This window comes from Mandrillus leucophaeus, unplaced genomic scaffold (genome assembly GCF_000951045.1).
Source record: "Mandrillus leucophaeus isolate KB7577 unplaced genomic scaffold, Mleu.le_1.0 Scaffold76, whole genome shotgun sequence".
Taxonomy (NCBI): domain Eukaryota; kingdom Metazoa; phylum Chordata; class Mammalia; order Primates; family Cercopithecidae; genus Mandrillus; species Mandrillus leucophaeus.
The window spans coordinates 6220543-6243269 of NW_012108252.1; the positions used below are offsets into that span (position 1 = coordinate 6220543).

General features: G+C 37.2%; 1 protein-coding gene across 1 annotated transcript in view; it reads right to left on the reverse strand.

Moving 5' to 3' along the window:
- Positions 1-22727, reverse strand: part of SVEP1 (sushi, von Willebrand factor type A, EGF and pentraxin domain containing 1) — a 237981-nt gene extending 215254 nt beyond the window's left edge. The window contains exon 1 of the mRNA XM_011966393.1: positions 22383-22727. Coding sequence (XP_011821783.1) covers positions 22383-22604 — 222 coding nt within the window. The 5' untranslated portion in view covers positions 22605-22727. The remainder of the gene's footprint in view (positions 1-22382) is intronic.

Here is a 22727-nt window from a genome sequence, read left to right on the forward strand (position 1 = left end):
CCCAGGCTGGAGTGCAGTGGTGTGATCTTGGCTCACTGCAACCTCTGCCTCCTGGGTTCAAGCAATTCTCCTGCCTCAGCCTCCCGAGTAGCTGGGATTACAGGCATGTGCCAGCATGCCCAGCTCATTTTTTGTATTTAGTAGAGTTGGGGTTTTGCCATGTTGATCAGGCTGGTCTTGAACTCCTGACCTCAGGTGACCCACCCACCTCAGCCTCCCAAAGTGCTGAGATTACAAGTGTGAGCAACCGCTCCCAACCATAAAGTCATGTTTTAAAGAACTTGATCAATCTTGATGAGCCAATAGAAAAAAAATAAATAAATAAATAAATAACTGGATACAATGAACTAATACCTACTATGACTATATGACACCTATTCTCCAAGGGGCAGAAAATTAGTAAATTATGTCAGTGTTTCAATCTGTTTTCCCCATATATTGTTTCTGTGTTAAGAAACATTTAGTCCAAACAATGCACCATAAGCTACTTGTAATACTTCGCCCTTCAAAGTCTAAAATTTCACCACGCTTTGTCTGTTATTTAGTTAATATTTCTAATTTGAATCTCAGGTGTTCTTCAGTTCAAAGGATGTTAACGGTTTTATATTTAACATTATTTATGTGAAGAGAAGCTATTCTGTTCATTGTTTTCTGGATTTAATATATTCTAGTATGTTTTTGTTTTTATCTCATCCTACTTCCAAGCTTTTCTTCTATATCACTGTTTCGCAGTGTTGTTCTCTTCTCTATTTCTAATTGAGATTGAATCTCGGCATTGCATTTATTTTCCTTATTACAATATTTCTGTCTTTTATACAGTTTTTGCTTTATTCTTTTCAGTTTCTTGGCCAGTTTAGTTTGAACTTTAGTCTGTTGTTTATTTTCTCTTTTCTCATCTCCATTTCAAAGTTTTATTAATTTATGTTAAGCACACGTAACCCCTTCATTTGTTCATTCATTTGTTCCTTCCTTCCTTCCCTCTCTTCCTCCTTCCTTTCTTTTCTTTCGTTCCTTTCCTTCCTTTCCTTTCTTCCTTTCTTTCTTCCTTTCCTTCTTTCCTTCTTTCGTAGGGAATTCTTATACTTTATATCTTACATATCTTACATTCTACCTTTATTTTATTTAGCAGAAAATTTTCAAAGAAGCCAGATACAGTTGTGGGTTTTTATTCTGCTTTTTCACCATCCATGAATGAAGACGTATATTCAGTCATAGTGTTTGCAACAAACAATAAACCACTAACTGGGTAAAAGTAAAATGAGTGTTGGAATTTATGGTTGTAAATTTTGCTATCTATTATTATTAATATTATTAAAACAAGCTGATAACCTACCCAAATGATCAGCGAAGAGGTTAACCCTCTTATTTTTAACAAATAAGCCACAGCCTGTGTCTGAAAATGGATGGCCTAGATCACCAATCCCCAATAGAACTTTCTGTGATGCTTGATGTATCATTTGTTCTGTTTCATACAGTAGCGACATATGGCTATTGAGCACTTGAAATGAGGCTACTGTAACTGAGAAATTGAATTAGTGACTTTGCATAACTTCAATCAACTTAAATTTAAATAGACACATGTGTCTAGTGGCTACAATACAGGACAGTGTAAAGCAAGATAGATACATCCTCATCCCAGGATGAAAAAACAAAACATCCAGAGAAGGCCTATGAAAATATTCTGTAAATCCAAGATATACAAAATCAACTGGAGGATTTGGAAGAGTATGTAATTTAATACTAAAATAAGAAAATAAGCATAATTACAGCTGTGGTTCACACCTGTAACCCCAGTACTTTGGGAGTCTGAGGTAGGCAGATTGATTGAGCCCAGGAGTTCAACACCAGGCTGGGCAACATGGAGAAACCGTGTTTTTTTAAAAAAAAAAAAAATGCAAAAATTAGGCTGGGCATGGTGGTGCACACCTATAGTCCCAGCTACTCGGCTGGCTGAGTGGGACAATTACTTGGGCCCAGGAGGTGAATGTCGCAGTAAGTCAAGATGGTGCCACTGCACTCCAGCCTGGGTGACAGAATGAGACCCTGTCTCAAAAAAAAAAAAAAAAAAAAAAAAAGGAGAAGCAGCATAATAAACTGGTGCTTGTATTACTAGGATTTAGAAAGTCAAAGCCTCTATAAAAACAAGAAGAACTGAAAGCCATGGAAAGAGAATACACTAAAATGAAAAGAGAGATGTGTAAGAGAGGAATTTGATAAGAAACTAATGCATGAAAACTCAAAATAATGAAAGACAGAGATCCACATTGTCACATTGTTCATAGTGAGATAAAAATGTCAGAAATTCAAATTGATAAAGTTTAGTACACATTTTAGTGTAGAAAGCTGCTGACTAGTCTCAAATAGCCACAAAATTTTATATAAATACTACCAAACTGAATTCAAATAACATTCAAAGAAACTTTCTTGTTCATGTGATAAGGCTTATTCCTCAAATATAAATATATATTAAAATTAGAAAGTCTTTTGCTCCAATGCAACACAATTATTATCCCAATTAAAAGGAAATAATAATCCAATATGCTGAAAAGACATTTAATAAAATTATTTTTTGCTTTGCTTATCAATAAAAATTAGGAATAAAAATATGCCTCATTAGTATGATAGATTATCTATCTCAAAACAATAATGGAAACCATGTTCAACTATAAAAGAACAGCAGATTTCCCAAGTAGATAAGAAATAAATCAGTAGTATTAAGTATTTAAAATCCTTTTGAAATTTCTAGCTAACATAAGAAGACACAAAACCATAGAAAGTGTTACACTTTTTAAAGCTTCTGCTCCTTCTCAAAAAATCAGAAAGAAAACAACAAGCTGGAAAATACATGTATTATGCTTGTCAAATATAGTATTAATGTCTTTAAAATATAAATAATTTTTATAGATCTCTAAGGAGGAGAAAAGAGAAAAAATAACAGAAATACAGTTGAGCGTTTTTGACCAAACAAAACAAAGACCAAAAAAAGAAATTGTATTTGCCAGAAAATATGAAAAATGTTTAACTTCACTAATACCAAAATAACATAAGTTTAAAAATAGTAACACTGTTTTTTTTAACTTCTCAAATGGCCAAGGTTTTCTTTAAATTTCAAAATTGCAAAATATGTAGGAAAACAGATATTTTTGTTGGGAATGCCACCTGTCCTGGTAATATTTGGGAGACGGTTTGACAAAGTGATCAAAGCCTCAAAATTTTCACATGATTTGAACTTAAATTCTACAGTTAAGAGTATCTTAAGGAAATAACCATGGATACACACACAAAATGATCAAAAGGATGTATGTGTATCCCAGAATAATTTGCAATGATAAAAAATTAGAAACAATATAAAGTTCCAACAATAAGACATGTACACTAGTTAAGTAAATTATAGGTAATCACATAATATTATTACAATGTCATTATTGAACACTATTAATTTTAAGAAGTAGCTAACCAAACACCATGATTTCATTACCTATATGTACCTTACATTAGTGTGCATGTATGTGGAAATGTACAGTGTGTCTGTGTGTGTATGTATAAGTGTGACTGACTCATACAGTATATACTTATGTATACACACATAACGATGTTTTGGTCAATGACAGACCACATATACAACCGTGATCTCATAAGATTATATTGCCATATCTTTACTCTGCCTTTTCTATAGCTATGTTTAAATACACAAATATTTAACATACTGTTACAATTGTCCACAGTATTCAGTACTGTAACATACCGTAAGGGTTTGTAGCCTAGAAGTAATAGGCTATACCATCTAGCCTAGGTGTATAGTAGGCTATCCCACCCAGGTTTGCATAAATACAGTCTCTGATGTTCACACAATAACAAAATTGCCTAATGATGCTTTTCTCAGAGGGGTATCCCCATTGTTAAGTGATGTATGACTGTACATCAAAATGTTGACTGTCTCCTAGTAGTGTCTTTAGGGTTTTTCATTTACTTCTATGTTATAGTTTGTTGTTTTTGTTTGCCATTTCCAAATTTTCTCTTCTATGCTTCCTTTGGACAGTATCATGTAAACTCAGAACTTTGAGTCTCACTTATAGTCTAATGGCTCCTAAATCAATGTCAAACTCTTCAACTTCCAACGTGAAGTTCCAGTGGCCCAGTATACACCTCTGTCTGAATGCACCATGAGGTTCCTCAAACTCAACATACCCTCTCCACACACAAATACGGGTTCCCTCCTCCTGTTTTCAAGATATATCAAATATCTTTCAAGTCTGAAATCTGTGAGTAATCTATGGTGCCTTCTTTCTGACCTATCACATTTAGTAACCATCCAGATGTGTACATTTCCAAATTATCTATCTAATTCACAATCTAATCGCCCCAGTCATGGTTCAGGAATCTGAAATCTGGCTTCTTGAAAATCAAGAGTTGCTTTAAACATCTGTAGCTGAAGCTGTTCTTCTTTCAAATCCATTTTCTGACCTGCCATCAAAGCTATCTTTCTGAAATACTGATCTGATTGTGTCTTTAAACTTCTAATGTTTTCCCTCTGTCTACAAAATAAAGTCTAAACTTCTTTACGTGTCCTTTTACTATCTAGTCCTAGATAATGCTTCCAACCGCAACCCTTACCACACCCTTGTCTCCGGTCTACCCTCTCCCCAACCCCATTTTTGCACTCTATTTTAGCTACATCAATCTATCTGGAGGTTCTGAAATATACCATGCATTCTTGATGTTTGCTCTGCTTGGAAATTCTTAACAACCCTTTCATCTCCCAATATGTCCACCTCTGATTCTTACTAGTTCTTCAAATTTTAGATCAAAGTTTCCTCCTTTAAACTTTCCCAAATTCTTCTGTTATGCATAAAATCAGTGCCCCCACTCACATTCCATTATATTAATCCCATCGTAATAAATTCTTATAGGTCTGACTACATCCCAAGCCAGAAGGCAAGATACTCTATGGCAGGAATTGAATCTTATATTCTTACTCTATTGATAACAAAGATTAACTATGAAGTAAGAGAATGAAAGCAATTGCCTTAATTTGTGCTAGCTGTATGTCCACCATGCAGAATAAATTAACACATTCTAGGCCAAAATGTTTTTAGTAAATTCCATCCTGCAATCATGAAATGAAAATTCATGTAAGTATCATATGTAAACTTATTTTACCAGATCCATAGTGAGCATCTATCATATACCAGGTACTGTGCTAGGGATTTACCAATTGTAATACTTGATGATACAACCATTAACCAAAAACAAACAAAATAAGTAAATAAATAGATAAAACAATGACAAAAGTATAAACTGGAAGCAGTATTCCGCAGTAATTGAGCTTTCCTATTTATACTATAATTTTAAGTCAATCATTTTTAGCCAATCGCAAATGCTTCATTTATTTTAAGTATTTACTCGGGCCTCACAGACTGAGAGTCTAGAAAGAAAGAAAAAAGTTGGTTGTCCCTATAACATTTAGGCTATTTATTACAGCCTAGCCAAATCACAGATGAACCAGAGGGTCAAAGAAGAACTAAATCTCAAATTTATGGTCATGAGGTTTTCCACCCACATACATGTTTTAGTTATTGAACACGGATACAAATCATTTTGAAATGGACCCATAGGGACAGTATATCAAATTGTGAAATGATATGCACAGGAGTTGATGAGTAGCAGACTTAATTAAATGGTTTAAAAAAAAAACATGCAGAAGACCAAACAAATTTCTAATAATGACAAATTCTACCATTTGGAATAAAGGCACATAGGGAATAAAGAAAATCTGAATAGCAAAAAAAAAAAAAAAAAAAAAGTCATCAGAATCCAAATGAAAATTGGAGGCTAAATGACCTATTATTCTTAAACAAATTGCTAATTGATTACAGGATAAAAAAATCAAATTGGCTGGGTGCGCTGGCTCATGCCTGTAATCCCAGCACTTTGGGAGGCCGAGACGGGTGGATCATGAGGTCAGGAGATCTAGACCATCCTGGCTAACACGGTGAAACCCTGTCTCTACTAAAAAATACAAAAAATTAGCCGAGCATGGTGGCAGGTGCCTGTAGTCCCAGCTACTTGGGAGGTTGAGGCAGGAGAATGGTGTGAACCTGGGAGGTGGAGCTTGCAGCAAGCCAATATCGCGCCACTGCACTCTAGCCTGGGTGACAGAGCGAGTCTCCATCTCACAAAAAAAAAAAAAAAAAAAAAAAAAATTCAAACTTAATTTTATTATCAATATTGTTATGAGTAACTCTATCATTTCAGTTGAGATGTCAAATTCCTATACAATATGATCAAGTAGCACTTAGCCCAAACATCAAAGATATTAGAGAAATTATATCACATGCTAATGTCAAGAGGTCAAAGGAGAAAGTAAGATAATCTCAAATGGCCCAAGTAGTATATATGGTATTTGGGCATCAGTGTATGATTCTACAAACAAATTAGGGAAAGAACAGAGAGGTGCTTACTTAATATGACCAACAGAGCTATTGTAAACCAATGGCCAAAATCATGCCTGAAGCATTGTCATTAAATTCAAGAACAAGGCAAGAATGCCTCATCACTTTTTTTTTTTTTTTTTTTTTTTGAGACAGAGTTTTGCTCTTGTTGTCCAGGCTGGAGTGCAATGGCATGATCTCAGCTCACTGCAACCTCCACCTCCCAGGTTCAAATGATTCTCCCCGCCTCAGTCTCCCAAGTAGTTGGGATTACAGGTGCCTGCCACCACACCCGGCCAATTTTCTGTATTTTTAGTATAGATGGGGTTTCATCATGTTAGCCAGGTTGTTCTCGAACTCCTGACCTAAGGTGATCCACCCGCCTCGGCCTCCAACAGTGCCTCATCACTTTTATGTGAGAAGTTTAGCTGTTGTAACAAGGCAAGAAATATAAATGTGTAAAAAAAACTTAATCATATTTCAGATGAAAGAGAATACATTGAAAGACAATATTGAGAAGTACTGAGAAAGATTGATATACAAGAATAACTATTTCAACTGCAAAATTTTGCAGTAACAACTGATCAGCAATAGGAGATTTCTAAAATCCAATTGTGGTATATCTACATGAAAAAATATACTTGAAAGGTAATTTTAGAGGAATCTATTATATGGAAAAATTTTCATTATGCAATCTTAAAAACGAAAATTATAGCATGTGCCTTTACTACATATGTCATATAATTAGGTATGCCCATACATATATAAAAAGAGTGAGAGACAAAAACTGTAATTATTATTATGTTTTCCTGCTTTATCTAAGCTATTAATTTGTATATTATTTCCATAAGGAAAATAAGCAAAAATTATTTTAGAGAAACATGCAAACAGAAGAAGAAAGTTAGTAAAGACTTTTAATGGTTACCCTCGAATTAAATGTATTCACAAGTGTGTAAAGAAATTTTGCAATTTATAGAGGCTTTGCAAATTTATTTGGCAAATTCACAAAGAATGAGGGCAACCACACTCTGTTGTGTGGGAGGATAATCACTTAATTAGCTTAAACAAAGATTTACTGGATGCATATAGGAATATTTTTTCCAATCCGAAAGTAGGGAGAAGAGCTGGGTCTCAAGAGGGATTGAAACCAGGAACAAGCAAGCCACTAGAAGCTATGGTGGCTATTTCCTCTAACCTTACATTTATTTCCTCTGGAGTTACACAGTATGTTGTCACCACTCTTCTTTGTACATCTTCTTCACTTACTCTTCCTTATGTTGATGAGATTTCTATGGTTCTCTGTGCAGTCTTAACTCTGTATTACCTGTCTATTGGTAACAAAACCAAAAAACACCTACTCTTTCAGGGCTCTTTGTGCCCTAATTCAGATTCCCAGAAAAAAGAATATAAATGAACTATTTCAATCTCTGGATTGCCACCTGCTATCCAAACAGAAAGGGACAACCCTCATAGGTAGGCAGTGGACTGAAGAGGGTGGGCACGGTCCTCAGTGAAAGTGGCTGTTGATTGACTGGACTGCAAAAAATATGAGCTACGAAGAGAAGAAATAATTTAATGCTATGCTTAGGCTTAGCCAGTAGAACAATTATTTTGGAAATGTATCAGGTCAAACTGTTCTTCCAAAAGAGCACCAAATGCCAGGAAGCATGTGTAGACATTAGGAGAATTTAAGTGTAAAAATATTACTGAGAAAGAAGAAAAATGTGATGTATGATTCAAAGCTGTTAGAAAACAAATAATGTCTTCTTACCAGGTATTTTAACACTTACCATAAACAAAAAGTTTAGAGGGAATTTAGAACACATGAAAGACATGGAAAATCTAACCATTATCTTGCAAATACTTAGGCTTCAGCAACAAGCCAACTCTGGAATGCTTCAAAAAGCCAAATATATTTCAAATCAAATCTGACACAAGGGGGATGCAAATGAGTGGAGGTTGAAGAGAGACTTTTTAAGTTCATGAACTTACTGTGTACTTTCTTTGTTATAATTATCTTAAATTCATAAAAAATATTTAATTTGTGACATTTATTAGCATTCCAAATAAATGACATTTGGAAGTTTGTTTCATTTTTTTTATTTGTTTGTATGATTGACCACATGACCACATAAATAAACCAGGATGGAGCAAAATATTCTGTTTCTTATCTTTAGAAAACTGAAATTAAACCCCAAATGATTTGGGGTTGACTTTTATTCATAGATTAGAAGATTAATTATCTGTATTTAAATGATCAATCAATGACAGTAGTCATATTTATATACATTATCTTTCAAATGTGTTGATTTTTAAAATTATTCTGAATAAAATGTAGTCTCTGGTGGATTAAACTATCCTTACAATTCAGTTATATGCTTCCTCTTACAATGGAGGTAGTGTTCTTTAAATATGCACTGGATATATAAATGAATCTAATTTATTACCTACCATACTTGAAGAAAGATTTTAGTAAGCATTGATGATCATGGAGCTAATTGTTACAGCAAGATTTTGGGCTTTTGTTTTGTTTTGTTTTGTTTTTTACCTGAGGAAAGTACTAAAATAGTCAAAAGGAGTTGGGTTTTTTCTTTTGTGAAATGGGTAGTGTATGAAAAGAATAGAAATGTTATGATGCAGGGGAATGCTGAGTATCTCAGATTAGGATAAATTGAATTTAGCTGGAAGACCAAGTCTTGTACTAAGGTTTGGTATATACATTTACAAACTTAAGTGTAGGCTGAATGATTGTTTGAGAGTAATACTTAGGGTCATTTAGGACTAAAAGAAAATTTGATTTTTGCTTGGGTTACATTTTATTTCAATAAAGGGTGTGAGGTGGAGTGCTGACCTTGGATTAAAGGAACCTAAGACTTCAGAAAGCTATATAAATAAAAAGGACAGAGGCAGATATCTTGCAGCTAAAAGATATGATTTCCTACTGCCTCAGTGGCTTGGTCTCTGCAAGGACTGGTAGAAATATCTGTTAAAGTATGTGAGGTGGGAGATGCTAGCTGATATGATTATATCACGTAAGAATGGCATCTGAGAGAGGATGAAGTGGGTGTGAGATAAGGGTGGTAAGCTGGGATTATCAGGCAATTTAGAGAGTGCCCATTCAAATGACAATCTCCAAACATCCCCTTCTGTTAGACCTTTATCTGCTCCAGCCTGCCTTCCGCTTGGTCATAGGCATACCCAAGTTCCTTTCACAGCTGCCCTCTCTGCCTCCTGACTTTGCAATGAACTTCATTGGTGAGTATATATCAGTGTGTCCTGCATCTATTAGATCTTCTGACAACATGACATAGAGGTAGTTTTGCGTGGTGGTTAAGAATTTAGACTTTGGCCCAGACTACCTGGATTTGAACCCTAGTTCCTCAACTTAACCAATTCATAATTACATAGAGAATGTAATTACATAGAGAATTACATTCTCTATGGTTCAGTTTCTTCATCTGCATTTTGGTAATAATAATAACAACCTAACTAGCCAGGTCCGATGGCTGACACTTGTAATCCTAGCACTTTGGGAGGCTGAGGCAGGTAGATTGCTTGAGCTAGGAGTTTGAGACCAGCCTGGGCAACACGGCAAAACCACGTCTCTACAAAAAATACAAAAAGAATTAGCCAGGTGCGGTGGCTTACACCTGTAGTCCCAGCTATTCCGGAGGCTGATGTGGAAGAATCACCTGAACCTGGGAAGTTAAGGCTATAGTGAGCCGTGATAGTGCCATGGCATGCCAGCCTGGGCAACAGAGCAAGACCCTGTCTCCAAAATAATAATAATAAATGATAGGCCAGGCGCGGTGGCTCAAGCCTGTAATCCCAGCACTTTGGGAGGCCGAGACGGGCGGATCACGAGGTCAGGAGATCGAGACCAGCGTGGCTAACACGGTGAAACCCTGTCTCTACTAAAAAATACAAAAAACTAGCCGGGTGTGAAGGTGGGTGCCTGTAGTCCCAGCTACTCGGGAGGCTGAGGCAGGAGAATGGCGTAAACCTGGGAGGCAGAGCTTGCAGTGAGCTGAGATCGGGCCACTGCGCTCCAGCCTGGGCGACAGAGCGAGACTCTGACTCAAAAAAAAAAAAAAATGATAACAACCTAAGTAAGAAAGCTTGCTATTGTGAATATTTAATAAATTCATATGGGCAAAGTGCTTAAAGTGGTACCTGACAAGTACTAATCATTCATTATCATATACCATGATTCATCCAAGGAACTTTGAACATGTTGCTAGAATACATCTGTCAAGTAGATAAACCAATTACAATGCAACCATCATTTTATGCAGAACAGTGAATGAAAACCAGTAATCATGCTTATTACTGATAGGATATGGGATTAGGGAAAATTGTGACTCTATAACCAATAACCACACAACTCCACCTGAGCCAAAAAGTAGGTGGTAACGCTTTTGGCAGAAGAGCAGAAAAATAACTATTTGAATCTGTGCAATACTGCGGATAACATTACAGGAGTGGTTAAAGGGCAGTTGTGACAGTGATAAGGAGAATGGACATGAATTTAAAAGCCCAGAGCCTGCAGATTCCCTCTGAACTCACTGGATGAGCTTCTCTCTCCAGAGGTGCTGTAAAGTTTACCTCCTTGATCACATTTTGTGGAAAAACAGGTAGGAGTCTACATCTGTCTGAGATCCTTCTAAACACTTTATATTGCTCTCTCAGGAAAGTGATCTGAATTTGCTAAAATTATCCTATCATTTCATTTCAAAAGTCAAGCATCCACTGAATAGTCCTTTGAGATGTTATAACTGTTTTGTTTCAGTTATTTGCAACAGAAACAAATTCAGGAAAACACAATATAATGCTTGATATACTAAAATGAAATGCACTAAAGATATATCTTTTCAAGAATTCTAAAGTTTTAATGAATATCATTTTCTAGGTCTTGTAGGAGGTACAAAGTCAACTAAGATGGGATCTTTGTCCTAAGCAAGCAGAGGGAAGACAACAAACTAACAAGGGAGTTATAAGCCATGTATATACATCTCTGTAATTTGCTTATCTAATGTCTCCCTACAGTATTTCCCCACATTTTGGGAAAATATCAAATTGGTGAATACAGATTCCTCTGAAAAATTCCCACAAGAACCATACTGCTGTGACTTCAGTCACCTTTGCCTACTAAATTTTGATACTTGGTCTCATCTCATGAAACAACAGGAGAAAGAGGAAATATCGAAAGAGAAAATGTGAAAGGAAATAAAAAGGCATTGGTGCTTTCTGTGTTTGTGGACTCTCAAATGCTGGCCCATGTGTGAGTTCTTTGAAGAATGCTCTACATTTTCTCAGATCCCACTTCCAGTACTGCACCTAGTAATTTCTTACTGCTGGAGTTCTCTGCTTAGTGGGCAATAAAGTGATTTCAGTTGAGCTATTTTCCATAGTTCTTCACCTGCGGAAATGTCAGATACCCTTCCTTTGCCAAAAGTTGATAGTGCAGACTGGTCCTCAGCCTCCCTCTCGAGCTGCCACAGAGGACCCTGCTGTGGTCCACCCAGACCTCCCAGCCTTCCCCTGCCAGCATCTGCATCTCTGCCTGAGGACTTTCTTGGGTGCCTGGAGATGACTTTGCCTACTTGCAGTGGACAGAAAAGTGACAGAGAATTATTGCCCTGCAGGGAGCAACCCTCGGCAGTGACTGACATGAGGTAGTCTCTAAATACCTGAGACCTATCACCCTTAAGTTGTGATACTTCTAAGGCCTGAATTCTACACTGGCTCCCAGTGTTCCCTAGTGGAATTAAGAACAACTACTGCTCTATGGTGCTGTTGGCTGGCTTCCCTTCCTTGTCTCATTTCCCCACTCTCACATCAATATTTACTAAGACCAACTCCCCAATAAGCTACTTACACTAGAATCCGCATCTTAGGTTGTGCTTCTGGCAGAGCCTAGATGGAGACATCGGATGTGTCTCCAGCTCACTTCTTCTTCCATAAGTAGGCACAGGGGCAAGTCAAGGCTCCCGCTCAAGTTCTAAGAGTGCACATAGTTTGTGAAATTGAACTTACATTATATAGAGAGTTTCATATACTCATGGTAAACACACACAGTGTGCAATGAACATTCTTTTATAGGGAACTTTATCTCAGATTATTTTCTCATGGGAAATTCCTTGATTGGTAAATATTTCATTTTAGGATTTATACTTTTATTGCAAACATACTGACAATTTACCATATTGCTCTGGAAACATGATGCCAGTTTCTTAAATATGTAGACAAATCGTGAATGCTCTATCTTCAGAGAAAAAGGCCTGTGAAGAGTAAGATCTTGAATGCACAAGAAAGAAGGGAAAATGCTTGGTGAAAGTTCTACCTTGCTAAGGGAAGAGACCTTACTCTGATAAATATAAGAAAATAAGCATGATTACAAATGCTCAAGTTTATGGGTTGAACTAGTGAAAATTTAAGAGTTTATATCTAATAAAATTAGAAGTGTTGGTATTTTAACCATGTACATACACAAATATACATTTTAAACACTATCTTTGAAATTAGAAAGGTAGGCCAGGAGTGATGGCTCCTGCCTATAATCCCAGCACTCTGGGAGGCCGAGGTCAGAGGATTGCTTGAGCCCAGGAGTTCAAGACCAGCCTGGGCAACATGACAAAACCCTGTCACTATAAAAAATAAAAAAATTAGCCAGGCATAATTTGTGACCCTGTAGTCCCAGCTATTTGGGAGGCTGAGGTGGGAGGATACCCCAGGAGGTTGAGGCTGCAGTGAGCCATGATCATGCCATTGCCCTCCGGCCTGGGAGACAGAGTGAGACCCTGTTTCAAAAAATAAAATAAAAATTAAATTAAATTAGAAAACAAACAAACACACTTTGCATTAGCAACTAGTACATCCTACCCACTGGTGTTGTAGGATGGGCAATTTAAAAATTGAGGCTTCGGGAGGCTGAGGTGGGCAGATCACCTGAGGTCGGGAGTTTGAGACCAGCCTGACCAACAAGGAGAAACCCCATCTCTACTAAAAATACAAAATTAGCTAAGTGTGGTGGTGCATGCCTGTAATCCCAGTTAATTGGGAGGCTGAGTCAGAAGGATCACTTGAACCCAGGAGGTGGAGTTGTGGTGAGCCAAGATTGCGCCATTGCATTCCAGCCTGGGCAACAAGAGTGAAACTCAGTCTCAAAAAAAAAAAAAAAAAAAAAAAAAAAAAAAAAAAAAAAAGATTGAGGCTATTGGGACTGTTTCAGAGGAATTAAGAAAATAGTTCATCAAACTCATGTCCTCAAAATATACTTTATGTACTCTGGCAGTAGCTTACAACTGGAAAAATACTTAACTTGGTGTTACTACTTTTTCTTAGTAAATAACTCAATTATGCAATAAGTCCTACTAAGAACTCCCTTAAATTTTTTTCTCTATTTATCTTGTAGGAATTAAAATTTTTCTTATTAATTTCAAATTACATTTATTCACATAAAACAAGGTAGTTATCACTATTTCAATAGATGTAGTAATTAGAATCTATCTTCAAATTTACAGCTTACACATTTAGTGCATCTATGAAATAACTATGTGCTCTGAACTTGAAAAATCTTTATTGCTTCACCCTTTACAGAAATAAACTATTAACTTCCTGAATGACCCCATGAGAAAAACACATAGCGGAGAAGATGAATACTTTAAAAATCTTTTCATATAGATGGATAAGGGAAAATGCATCTACTGATGGTTCACATATTGCATTTTCTGAGTGCTATCATTTATTTCAAGCGAAGCACTGTAACAACATTCATGCTAAACAACAACTTTCACAGAGTTTTTCCTATCCACAGCTGACCTCTAAACCGAAGCAGGTTACTGGATGGAAGCGAACACTGACTCTATGCCGGAAATCCAGTCTTCATATGGCCTGGAGAGATTTAGAGAACAGTCTTTAAAATCTATGGGAAATGCAGAGATAATCCATAACAGGAAATTCCTTTCAATGTAGACATGTCTTCACCTGGCAGCTTACTAGAGAAAAGCTGAAGAAGAACTATGTCTTCCTGAGAAATGTTCATTTGTATTTATCAAATTAACATTAAAGTATTAATTTTATTTTGTAGTATACAATTTTCCCTGTCTCTATCAGTATCATCTTTTATTTGTGAGTGAATTTCATATTATTTAGAAGCTTCTGACTTCTGGGAAACTAAGATAAAAAGTTTCTGTTGCACGTGTGTGTGTGTGTGTGTGTGTGTGTAGACAGTCTTGATCTGTCGTGCAGGTTGGAGTGCAGTGGCGCAATCTCAGCTAACTGCAACCTCTGCCTCCTGGATTCAAGCAATTCTCCTGCCTCTGCCTCCCAAGTAGCTGGGATTACAGGTGTGCACCACCACTCCTGGCTAATTTTTGTAGTTTTAGTAGAGATGGGGTTTCACCATGTTGGCCAGGCTGGTCTTGACCTCAGGTGATCCACTGCCTCAGCCTCCCAAAGTGCTGGGATTATAGGCATGAGCCACCACACCTAGCTAAGCTTAGCATCCACATTTTCCTTCTTTTTCAGCAATAAAGCTCCATAAAACTAAAGGTAAGCATGAAAACAAGTGTTCCCCAATGAGATCTATGTGGAAGTACTGCACAGACTGCCACAGAGTCTCCTTAAGATTGTGACTGTCTCTGTCCTTTTCTCCTTCTTGGCATTTGGAATGAGTCCCTGATGGTAGGAGCTCCAGTTGCCATCTGAGACCATGAGGTGACCTGAAGATGATGGAGCAGAGCTGAAAAGAGGGAACTGGATCCCAGAAGACTTTTCAGACCTGTCATTTTCCCTCTGAATTTTCTACTCAAGGCTTAATTTGAGAAAGAAAGAAATGTCCATTATGTTTAAGCTAGTGGTACCTCAGATTTTCTATTAGATACAGCTAAGCTACTCCTAGCCACTTCATTCATTCTAGTTTATATCATCTAGGGGGTTAACATCATCTCAACCTCTGCCATTGATTGTTCCATGTCAGGCCATGAAATAGCAATCAAGGACCACAAAATGAAACTCCAAGTGCCAAGGTGGGGACTCCAATAAGCTGAAAGAATACACACCCAGAATTGCTACAATTTGCTAAGAGTAAGCCAAAAAGCCAGAGTTTTGAAAACATGCTATCTTCTGATTTTAAAATGTGTGATTAAATTAGACACACACACACACACATACACACACACACGCCAAGTGAAATGTACCCTTGGAATGAATATGACTTTACAGCCATGGTTTACATTCTCTGGGTTACACTGTTTGGCTTTACGTCTTGTGTAACAGTTTAGCAACCCTGGACATGGAATCCCCTACCTCTCCCTAGCTTTTGATACCTACCTCCAGATATAATATAGTAAGATACAGAGAAAGAGGGGTTACAAAAAGACCAGGTGATAAATCAGAAGACTGGATAGACAGTCTTTGGCATTTACTTAGCTATGTGATTTGTGTGTAATTATGGTCATTGTTAAGAGAAATTGTCTCTATGCACATTTGTATCATCAGGTCATTGGTGGAGAATTTTCCTACCCTTTGGCCACAGCTGTGAGGGAGGACAAAGCAGTTGGCTCTCTCCACGTGTCTAAGCATTCACAGTCTTTGACCAAGCATTTTCATGATGTATTTCAACCAAACAGAATATAATACTGGCAGCCAATAATAAGAAGTGCCTTTAACAGTAGCAGTAGGTACACATTCTTATTACATACCAGTGTCGTATATGCAGGAAATAACAAAACTAATAAACAAAATACACGTAATGCGAGATTAAGAAAAAATTTGCATTCGACATTTAAGAATTATTCACTGTCTCTTGAAATTAAAAATTTTAGGCCAGGCACAGGGACGCACACTCGTAATCCCAGCACTTTGGGAGGTCGAGGTGGGCATATCACTTGAGCCCAGGAGTTCGAGACCAGCTTGGAAAACATGGCAAAACCTCATCTTTACTAAAAATACAAAATTTAGCCAGCTGTGACGCTGAGATGGCGCCACTGCACTCCAGCCTGGGTGACAGAGGGAGACCCTCTCTCTCTCTCATAAAAAACCCCAAAAAACAAAAAATGAGTACTACTTTTTTGCCTGGGAAATACATGTGAGGTCTGGAATTGTAGGTACTGAGGATTTATTTATTCATTATTCATTCATTCCATTCCATTCTATTCCATTCCATTTATACTTCTAAAATTCTGATAAGGTTGAAAAAGAGATTCCCATGTAATACTAGAGATGATTTGAGAATTGTTCAAAAGCTTAGAAGCATAAAAGAGTGAACATTTCCAGACGTACATTTGGAAATATATCTTTTCAGCATAAAGAACTTAGCTGCTGCAACAGTGAGCGATTCTTGATGTTAAAACTATCCTCTGAGTGTGGAACAACTGAGTCCACTGCAGATTACATAAGTGCCCCCACCTCTTCCCATAGAAAAGAAGAACCCAAACTTTCCTTATTGCTTCAGCACTGGGGCCATCAGAGACCACTGCAAAACATACAAAGGCTATTATCAGCCTATTGTATGAACAAACTCTAGTGGCATCTCACAGATCTTCAGGGTTTGTTAGAAAACATAAAAGGAGACACTTTCTTCCCATAAGCCTGGGAGAGAAGATTAATCTCTAGGTAAAGGTGTGAATATCTACCAGTGTGGACACATCATGGATGAGGCTCTTTCCCTGAGCTAGGAAGCACTTCCGCCCATGTATTCTCAGTCCTCTGACCATCTAAAGCTTGGATGTTTGGCGAGACAGCACATTCTCCACCAGAGGATCACATTTCTGGAATTCTGGAACAATGAGGAAAGCAGATTTTTTTTTTTTTTTTTTTTCCTCAAAGGAAGCTTCATGCTATGTTTGTTTAACGGATATTTAGCAAAAGCGAAGTGGAAAATGAGGGGTTCTGGTTTTATTTTGATGTGAAATATGTAGGATTAAGAAGAGCCTGGCATTCACAGTGGGGCCAATCCAAACATATTCACTTTAGGAAAGGTAAGTTATAAACACATGGCAGGAAGTAAAACCAAGAAGAAGGTCGTTATGAGGTAATTACTCCCCTGCAACAAACAGTTGAAGAGCTTTTTGTTAATTCTGTAAAAGGATTTCATGTAATTAAGTTCAAGGTGCTAAACTTTCCCCCAGGCGATTGATTGTGTACTAATTACAGAATTCACTGCTTTAGTCCTTGTGCTCTTTGAAGAGTGCTATGGGGTGGTGTCTGAAGAGTAAACGTCTACACTACATTTTACCCATTCAAATCAGGTGTGATAATCGTGAGTACCCATTCATATACTACCCCTCGAGTTGTCCAATTCTGACACCAAATAATAATCATTTAAAAAGTGAAGCAACACTGTTATCCTTTTTGTCTGGTCAGTCCCATCTGCTGAGAAATAACAGCAAGTTTCATGTTGTTAAAGAAAATTCTACATCTCCCAGTTTTTACATAAGAGGAATAAGATGTCTCCCTGAGGGGTAACTGTGTGCTTGCGAGGTGTGCCTATGCACCATACATGTTTATGTGTTTGCCTGTGATTGTGTCAGGGCACAGTTGTGTGAGCATTCAGTTTCAAACAGAAAAGCTTTGAAAAACTAATTTTTCCAGGGAGTAATTAATAAGCTCAAAAATATCCCTGTGATTTTCAATTTCACACAAAGGCTAGGTCACAATCAGTTATAATATTACCATTCTGCACACATGCGGGAATCTGATGAATGATCTCATTTCCATGGTGAAATGTACAAAGTTTCAGGTCAAAACTCACACAAGACAGCTTACCATTTTCAAACTAACTTGGTCGCTAAATGCTTCTGCCTGATCCCTATGCAAAAATTCAAGCCTCAACCAACACCATTTCTAAACGTTGGTCGTCTTCTACCAATTTTCTCTAAATCTTATAGTTTAGTTATATCTAAGAATGCTCATCAGAGGCTTGGAAAAGTTACAATGAAGACACGTAAGCTTCCAGTTTAGACAGGGACTGAGCCAGCTGACCTTCTTTTGTACCTTCTCATAGCCCAACCAAAATGAGAAAAAATAAAAATAAAAATGAAGTCAAAGGGAAGACCAGCTAATACAAACTTTTGAGAAATCCCTGCTTGTTGGATTACAAATGGATCCAGGTTGAAGAGCAGCACTGGGAACCTTGTTGGCAATTTCACTTTCCAAGACAGGATGTAGTACTTGGAAGGGGAAAGCTGAAGACAGAGTAGGTCTTGAGGGGAGCACTGTGTACTTGACTCATTACCCATTTTACTGTTTTGGATCAACATTCTCAGAGGCCCTGGGCAAGTCTGGCCAAGCCAAACAGAGGAGCTGGTACCTGGCAGGTTTTTCCCTGATGCAGCAGGGTTCTTCCTTGATGGAGTAGACCATGGCATTAGGAATAAGGCCAGCCTTCAGGACCTCATGAGTATTTAGAGCGGAGACCAGGTCCAACAGGGAACAAGAGCTGCAAAACTATACCCTGCGTGGCGTGACTGCTTCAACACACAGAGAGCATTTTTAGGGTAGCTATTTCATCTCTTAAAGGCGAAAGTCTTTAAACCTTCATAAACGATGAAAACAGCACAAATGAAAAGAAAAATAGATCCAACAGACTAACAAAACATTTGTTGCTATCACCTTAAACAAAATTAAAGCACTGAGAAAAAATATTTGCCACATACTTGGGTCACTGACAGCTCAGGGTTAATACCATTAAGATTTAAAGAGCATTTGCAAATCAATAAGAAAGAGAGCCATCCCCAGTTAAAAATTGGATAATAATCGTCAAATATCTTAATGGGTATTCAAAAAAAAGGAGCTATATGTGGACAATAACATATTTTTTCAATATTCAGCCTCACTAATAGGGAAATGCAATTTAAAATGGGACTCCATTTCTCACTTAGAAAGTTGGGGGGTTGGGGGTGGAATCTTCAAATGATATTAGCCTGCACTGGCTGGTCTGCACCCCAGGTCCTGACACTGTCACTGCATGTGGAGGGCAGGTTGGCACCATTTTCTGCAGAGCAACTTGACACATGTATTAAATGCCTTAAAAAACATGAATATTCTTTGGTGCAATAATGGCACTTCAAGAATCTGCATTAAGGAAATGATTAGAGATATGGGCAAAGATTTAGTTATACAATGTTTGTAACAGCGTAAATATATAATAATAGGTAGTCTCTCTCTCTCTCACATGCACACACACACACACACACACACACACGAAAGCACATTCTACAGTGGAAAACTGTATGACCATGAAAAATAATGATAGTAGAAATACGTTCCTTATTTTGGAAAGAAGACTGAAATATATGGTGGGAATACAAAGTCAAATTACAAGAGGATGTACAATTGAATCCTTTTTTCTGGGTAAACATAATTTATGCATAATATATGTATGAAAACATGTCTGTTACCTAGACAACTGAATAAAGTCAAGGAAGCTATGTACCAAACTATGACAGTGTATTTCCAGGAAATAGTTTTCCTGATTATTTTATTTTCTACAATAAACATTTATTATCAGCAAAATAAAATGTATATAAAAAGAGAAAAAAGAATCAAAGAGGCTTCAACAAAAATCCAAACATAGAAGGCATATTTTTAAAAATCAATGTTTCTATACATCAAGAAAAGTTGTGTGAAATTTAATTTTAAAAGATGCTATTCATGACAGTAATATTGAACAGAATATATTTACATATAAATATGAAAAATACATACAGGACTTAATTTCTAAAAATCTACAACTTTGTTAAGGATTATGCATAAATGTATATGTATAAAGAATATGCATAAATGCTATTAAGCAAATTATATGAACCAAATAGTGCTGGGTCAACTGCTAATTTATTTGAAAAATAAAATTAGACATCTTTGTCATACTATGCACAAAAGTAAGTTCCAGATGGGTTAAACTGTTAAATAGAACACTATTTCTCTGATTTGGGAAATGAGAAGGCTATTCTAAGACTTTGAGAAAATATAAGGTCTTACACTTTTGAAATGGAAGAATTATTACTATAAAATATAAATAATCCCCAAGTTAATTCAATATTTTCTATATTGAAATCAAAATCCTTACTGACTTCATTGGTAATATGTAAAAATGAATTTAAAATTCATATTAAATAATAAGTGGGTATTAACTAGAAAAAGAAGAGATGTTTAAAAAGGAGAATTTGCACTACCAGATATTTAAATATGTTGTAAAGTTACAATAGTTAAATCATTTTGGCAATGATACAAATGACATAGAAAATGGGAGGAAATAGAAAGCCAGGAACAGATCAAATACCCATAAGCATTTACCACATGTGAAACGTGACATTCAGTTAAATTGGAAAAGGACAGATGGCTATTAAGCAAGCAGTGCTGGAACAACTGGTTAACTATTTATTGTTAAAAATTAAATTAGACCTCTTTGTCATACCATACACAAAAATAAATTCCAGATGGATTAAGCTGCTACATGGAAAACTATTTCTCTGATTTGGGAAATGAGAGAGCTATTCTAAAACTATGAATATAGGATCTTAAGGAAAATGTTTGATAGATTTGAGTGTATAAAAATGTAAACCATTCATCTAACAACATTTCCATAAACAAAAACAAAAGGCAGTGAACTGGAAAAACATTTGCAGCATATACACAAAAGAATTACTGGCCTGATATATAAAGAGCTTTGGCAAATCATTAAGAAAAAAAATAAGCCAATGTGCACTATAATGGCAAAATGGGCAAAAACTATGATAATTATCAAAGGACAAAATACAAATGTCCAGTAGATGTACTGGAAAATGTTCATCCTCAAAAATCAAAAATGTGTATTTGCTAAAATGATGCCTCTATCACATCTTAAATTGACAAAGATATTAAAAGATAGTACATGATATTGGTGAATATGTGACAAATTTACTGCTGATATACTCTGCTGATGAGAATATAAATTTATACAACCCTCCAAGGGAGAAATGGACAATATGTATCAAGAAGTTACAAATGTTCCTAACCTTCAGTTCGAGAACTCTTACAGAAATTCTTCCTAAAGATGTAAACAAAAGAGTCCACAAATATTTATGTTCACGATAACTTAGTAAGGAAAAATCCTAAGTGTCCAACAATAGATGATTGTTGCATGCAATGGAATAGTATGCAGCTAATGTAGAACATTTTAATTAGGATATAACAAATGAAAAATGTAGGCTACAAAACAGCAGGATACCAATTTGGTTAAAAGTATGAATGGATGCACATACTGGGCAACTGTTCAACAACCTGCAAACAATGGCTTTTTTAAAATGATGAAATTTTAGGTTTTTCTTTTTTCCCTTTCCCTCCTTTTTGTTTAATTCATTCTACAAACACTGGTTTGCTATTATGTGTTAGAATTTCTATATGTTCCTTTTTTCCCCACTGAATATGAATTAATTTGTAACCAGAAACACAGACACATTTTATAAAAGTCCGACGTCCCAAACTGACTTCCTCTTCCACATGTTAAAAATCTAATAGAGGATTGGAGCAAAAATAGGAAGGGCAAGAATCTTACATTGAAAGCATAACATAACTTTAAAAAGAATTGGGGTTACGCTCAGATCACTCCATGTCCTACCTTTAGAAACACTTTGTAAACCATACTCACCTGTTTCAGCTTGGATGTCTCTGCTCCTACAAATGTGAATGTGATTAGCGTCTCAAGGATCCCTTCTTAACAGGTCCTCAAAGCCAACTATTTAAGGAACCTGACATCTCTCTAAGCGTTTAAAAATCCATTATCCCATTGGAGCCCCCACAATAATAACAGGGGGGTAAGCTATGACTCTAGTTTTGTGGATGGGGACGCCGGACTTGGGGAGGTTATGCCTTGCCCAGGACTGAACCCCGGGTTAGAGACGGGCAGGCAGCGGTGAGTGGGAAGGGCCTGGGGACTAGGGCCGGGGCCGGGAGGGGCGGGCACCTTACCGCGGCTTGCTGGAAGGCGCCCTTGGTGTAGGTGCCGCCACCCCGGTAGGAGATGGCAGGGATCTCTTGGAGGAGCAGCGCGCACTTGTGCTGGCGCGCGCGGCGGGTGGAGATGTAATCGACGCGCGGCACCACGTAGTTCTTGGACGAGAAGGTCACGATGGCCACGCGCGTGGCCGTGGGCACCACGGGGAAGTCGGATAGCAACTTGCGGACGAACATGAGCTCGCTGCGGAAGTTGACTTCGCCCACGCTGGACGAATCATCCACCAGGAAGACGAGCTCCAGGCGCTCGCTGAGCTCCCGCAGCCGCCGCACGCGTCGCCGGAACGCCTGACCCAGCCG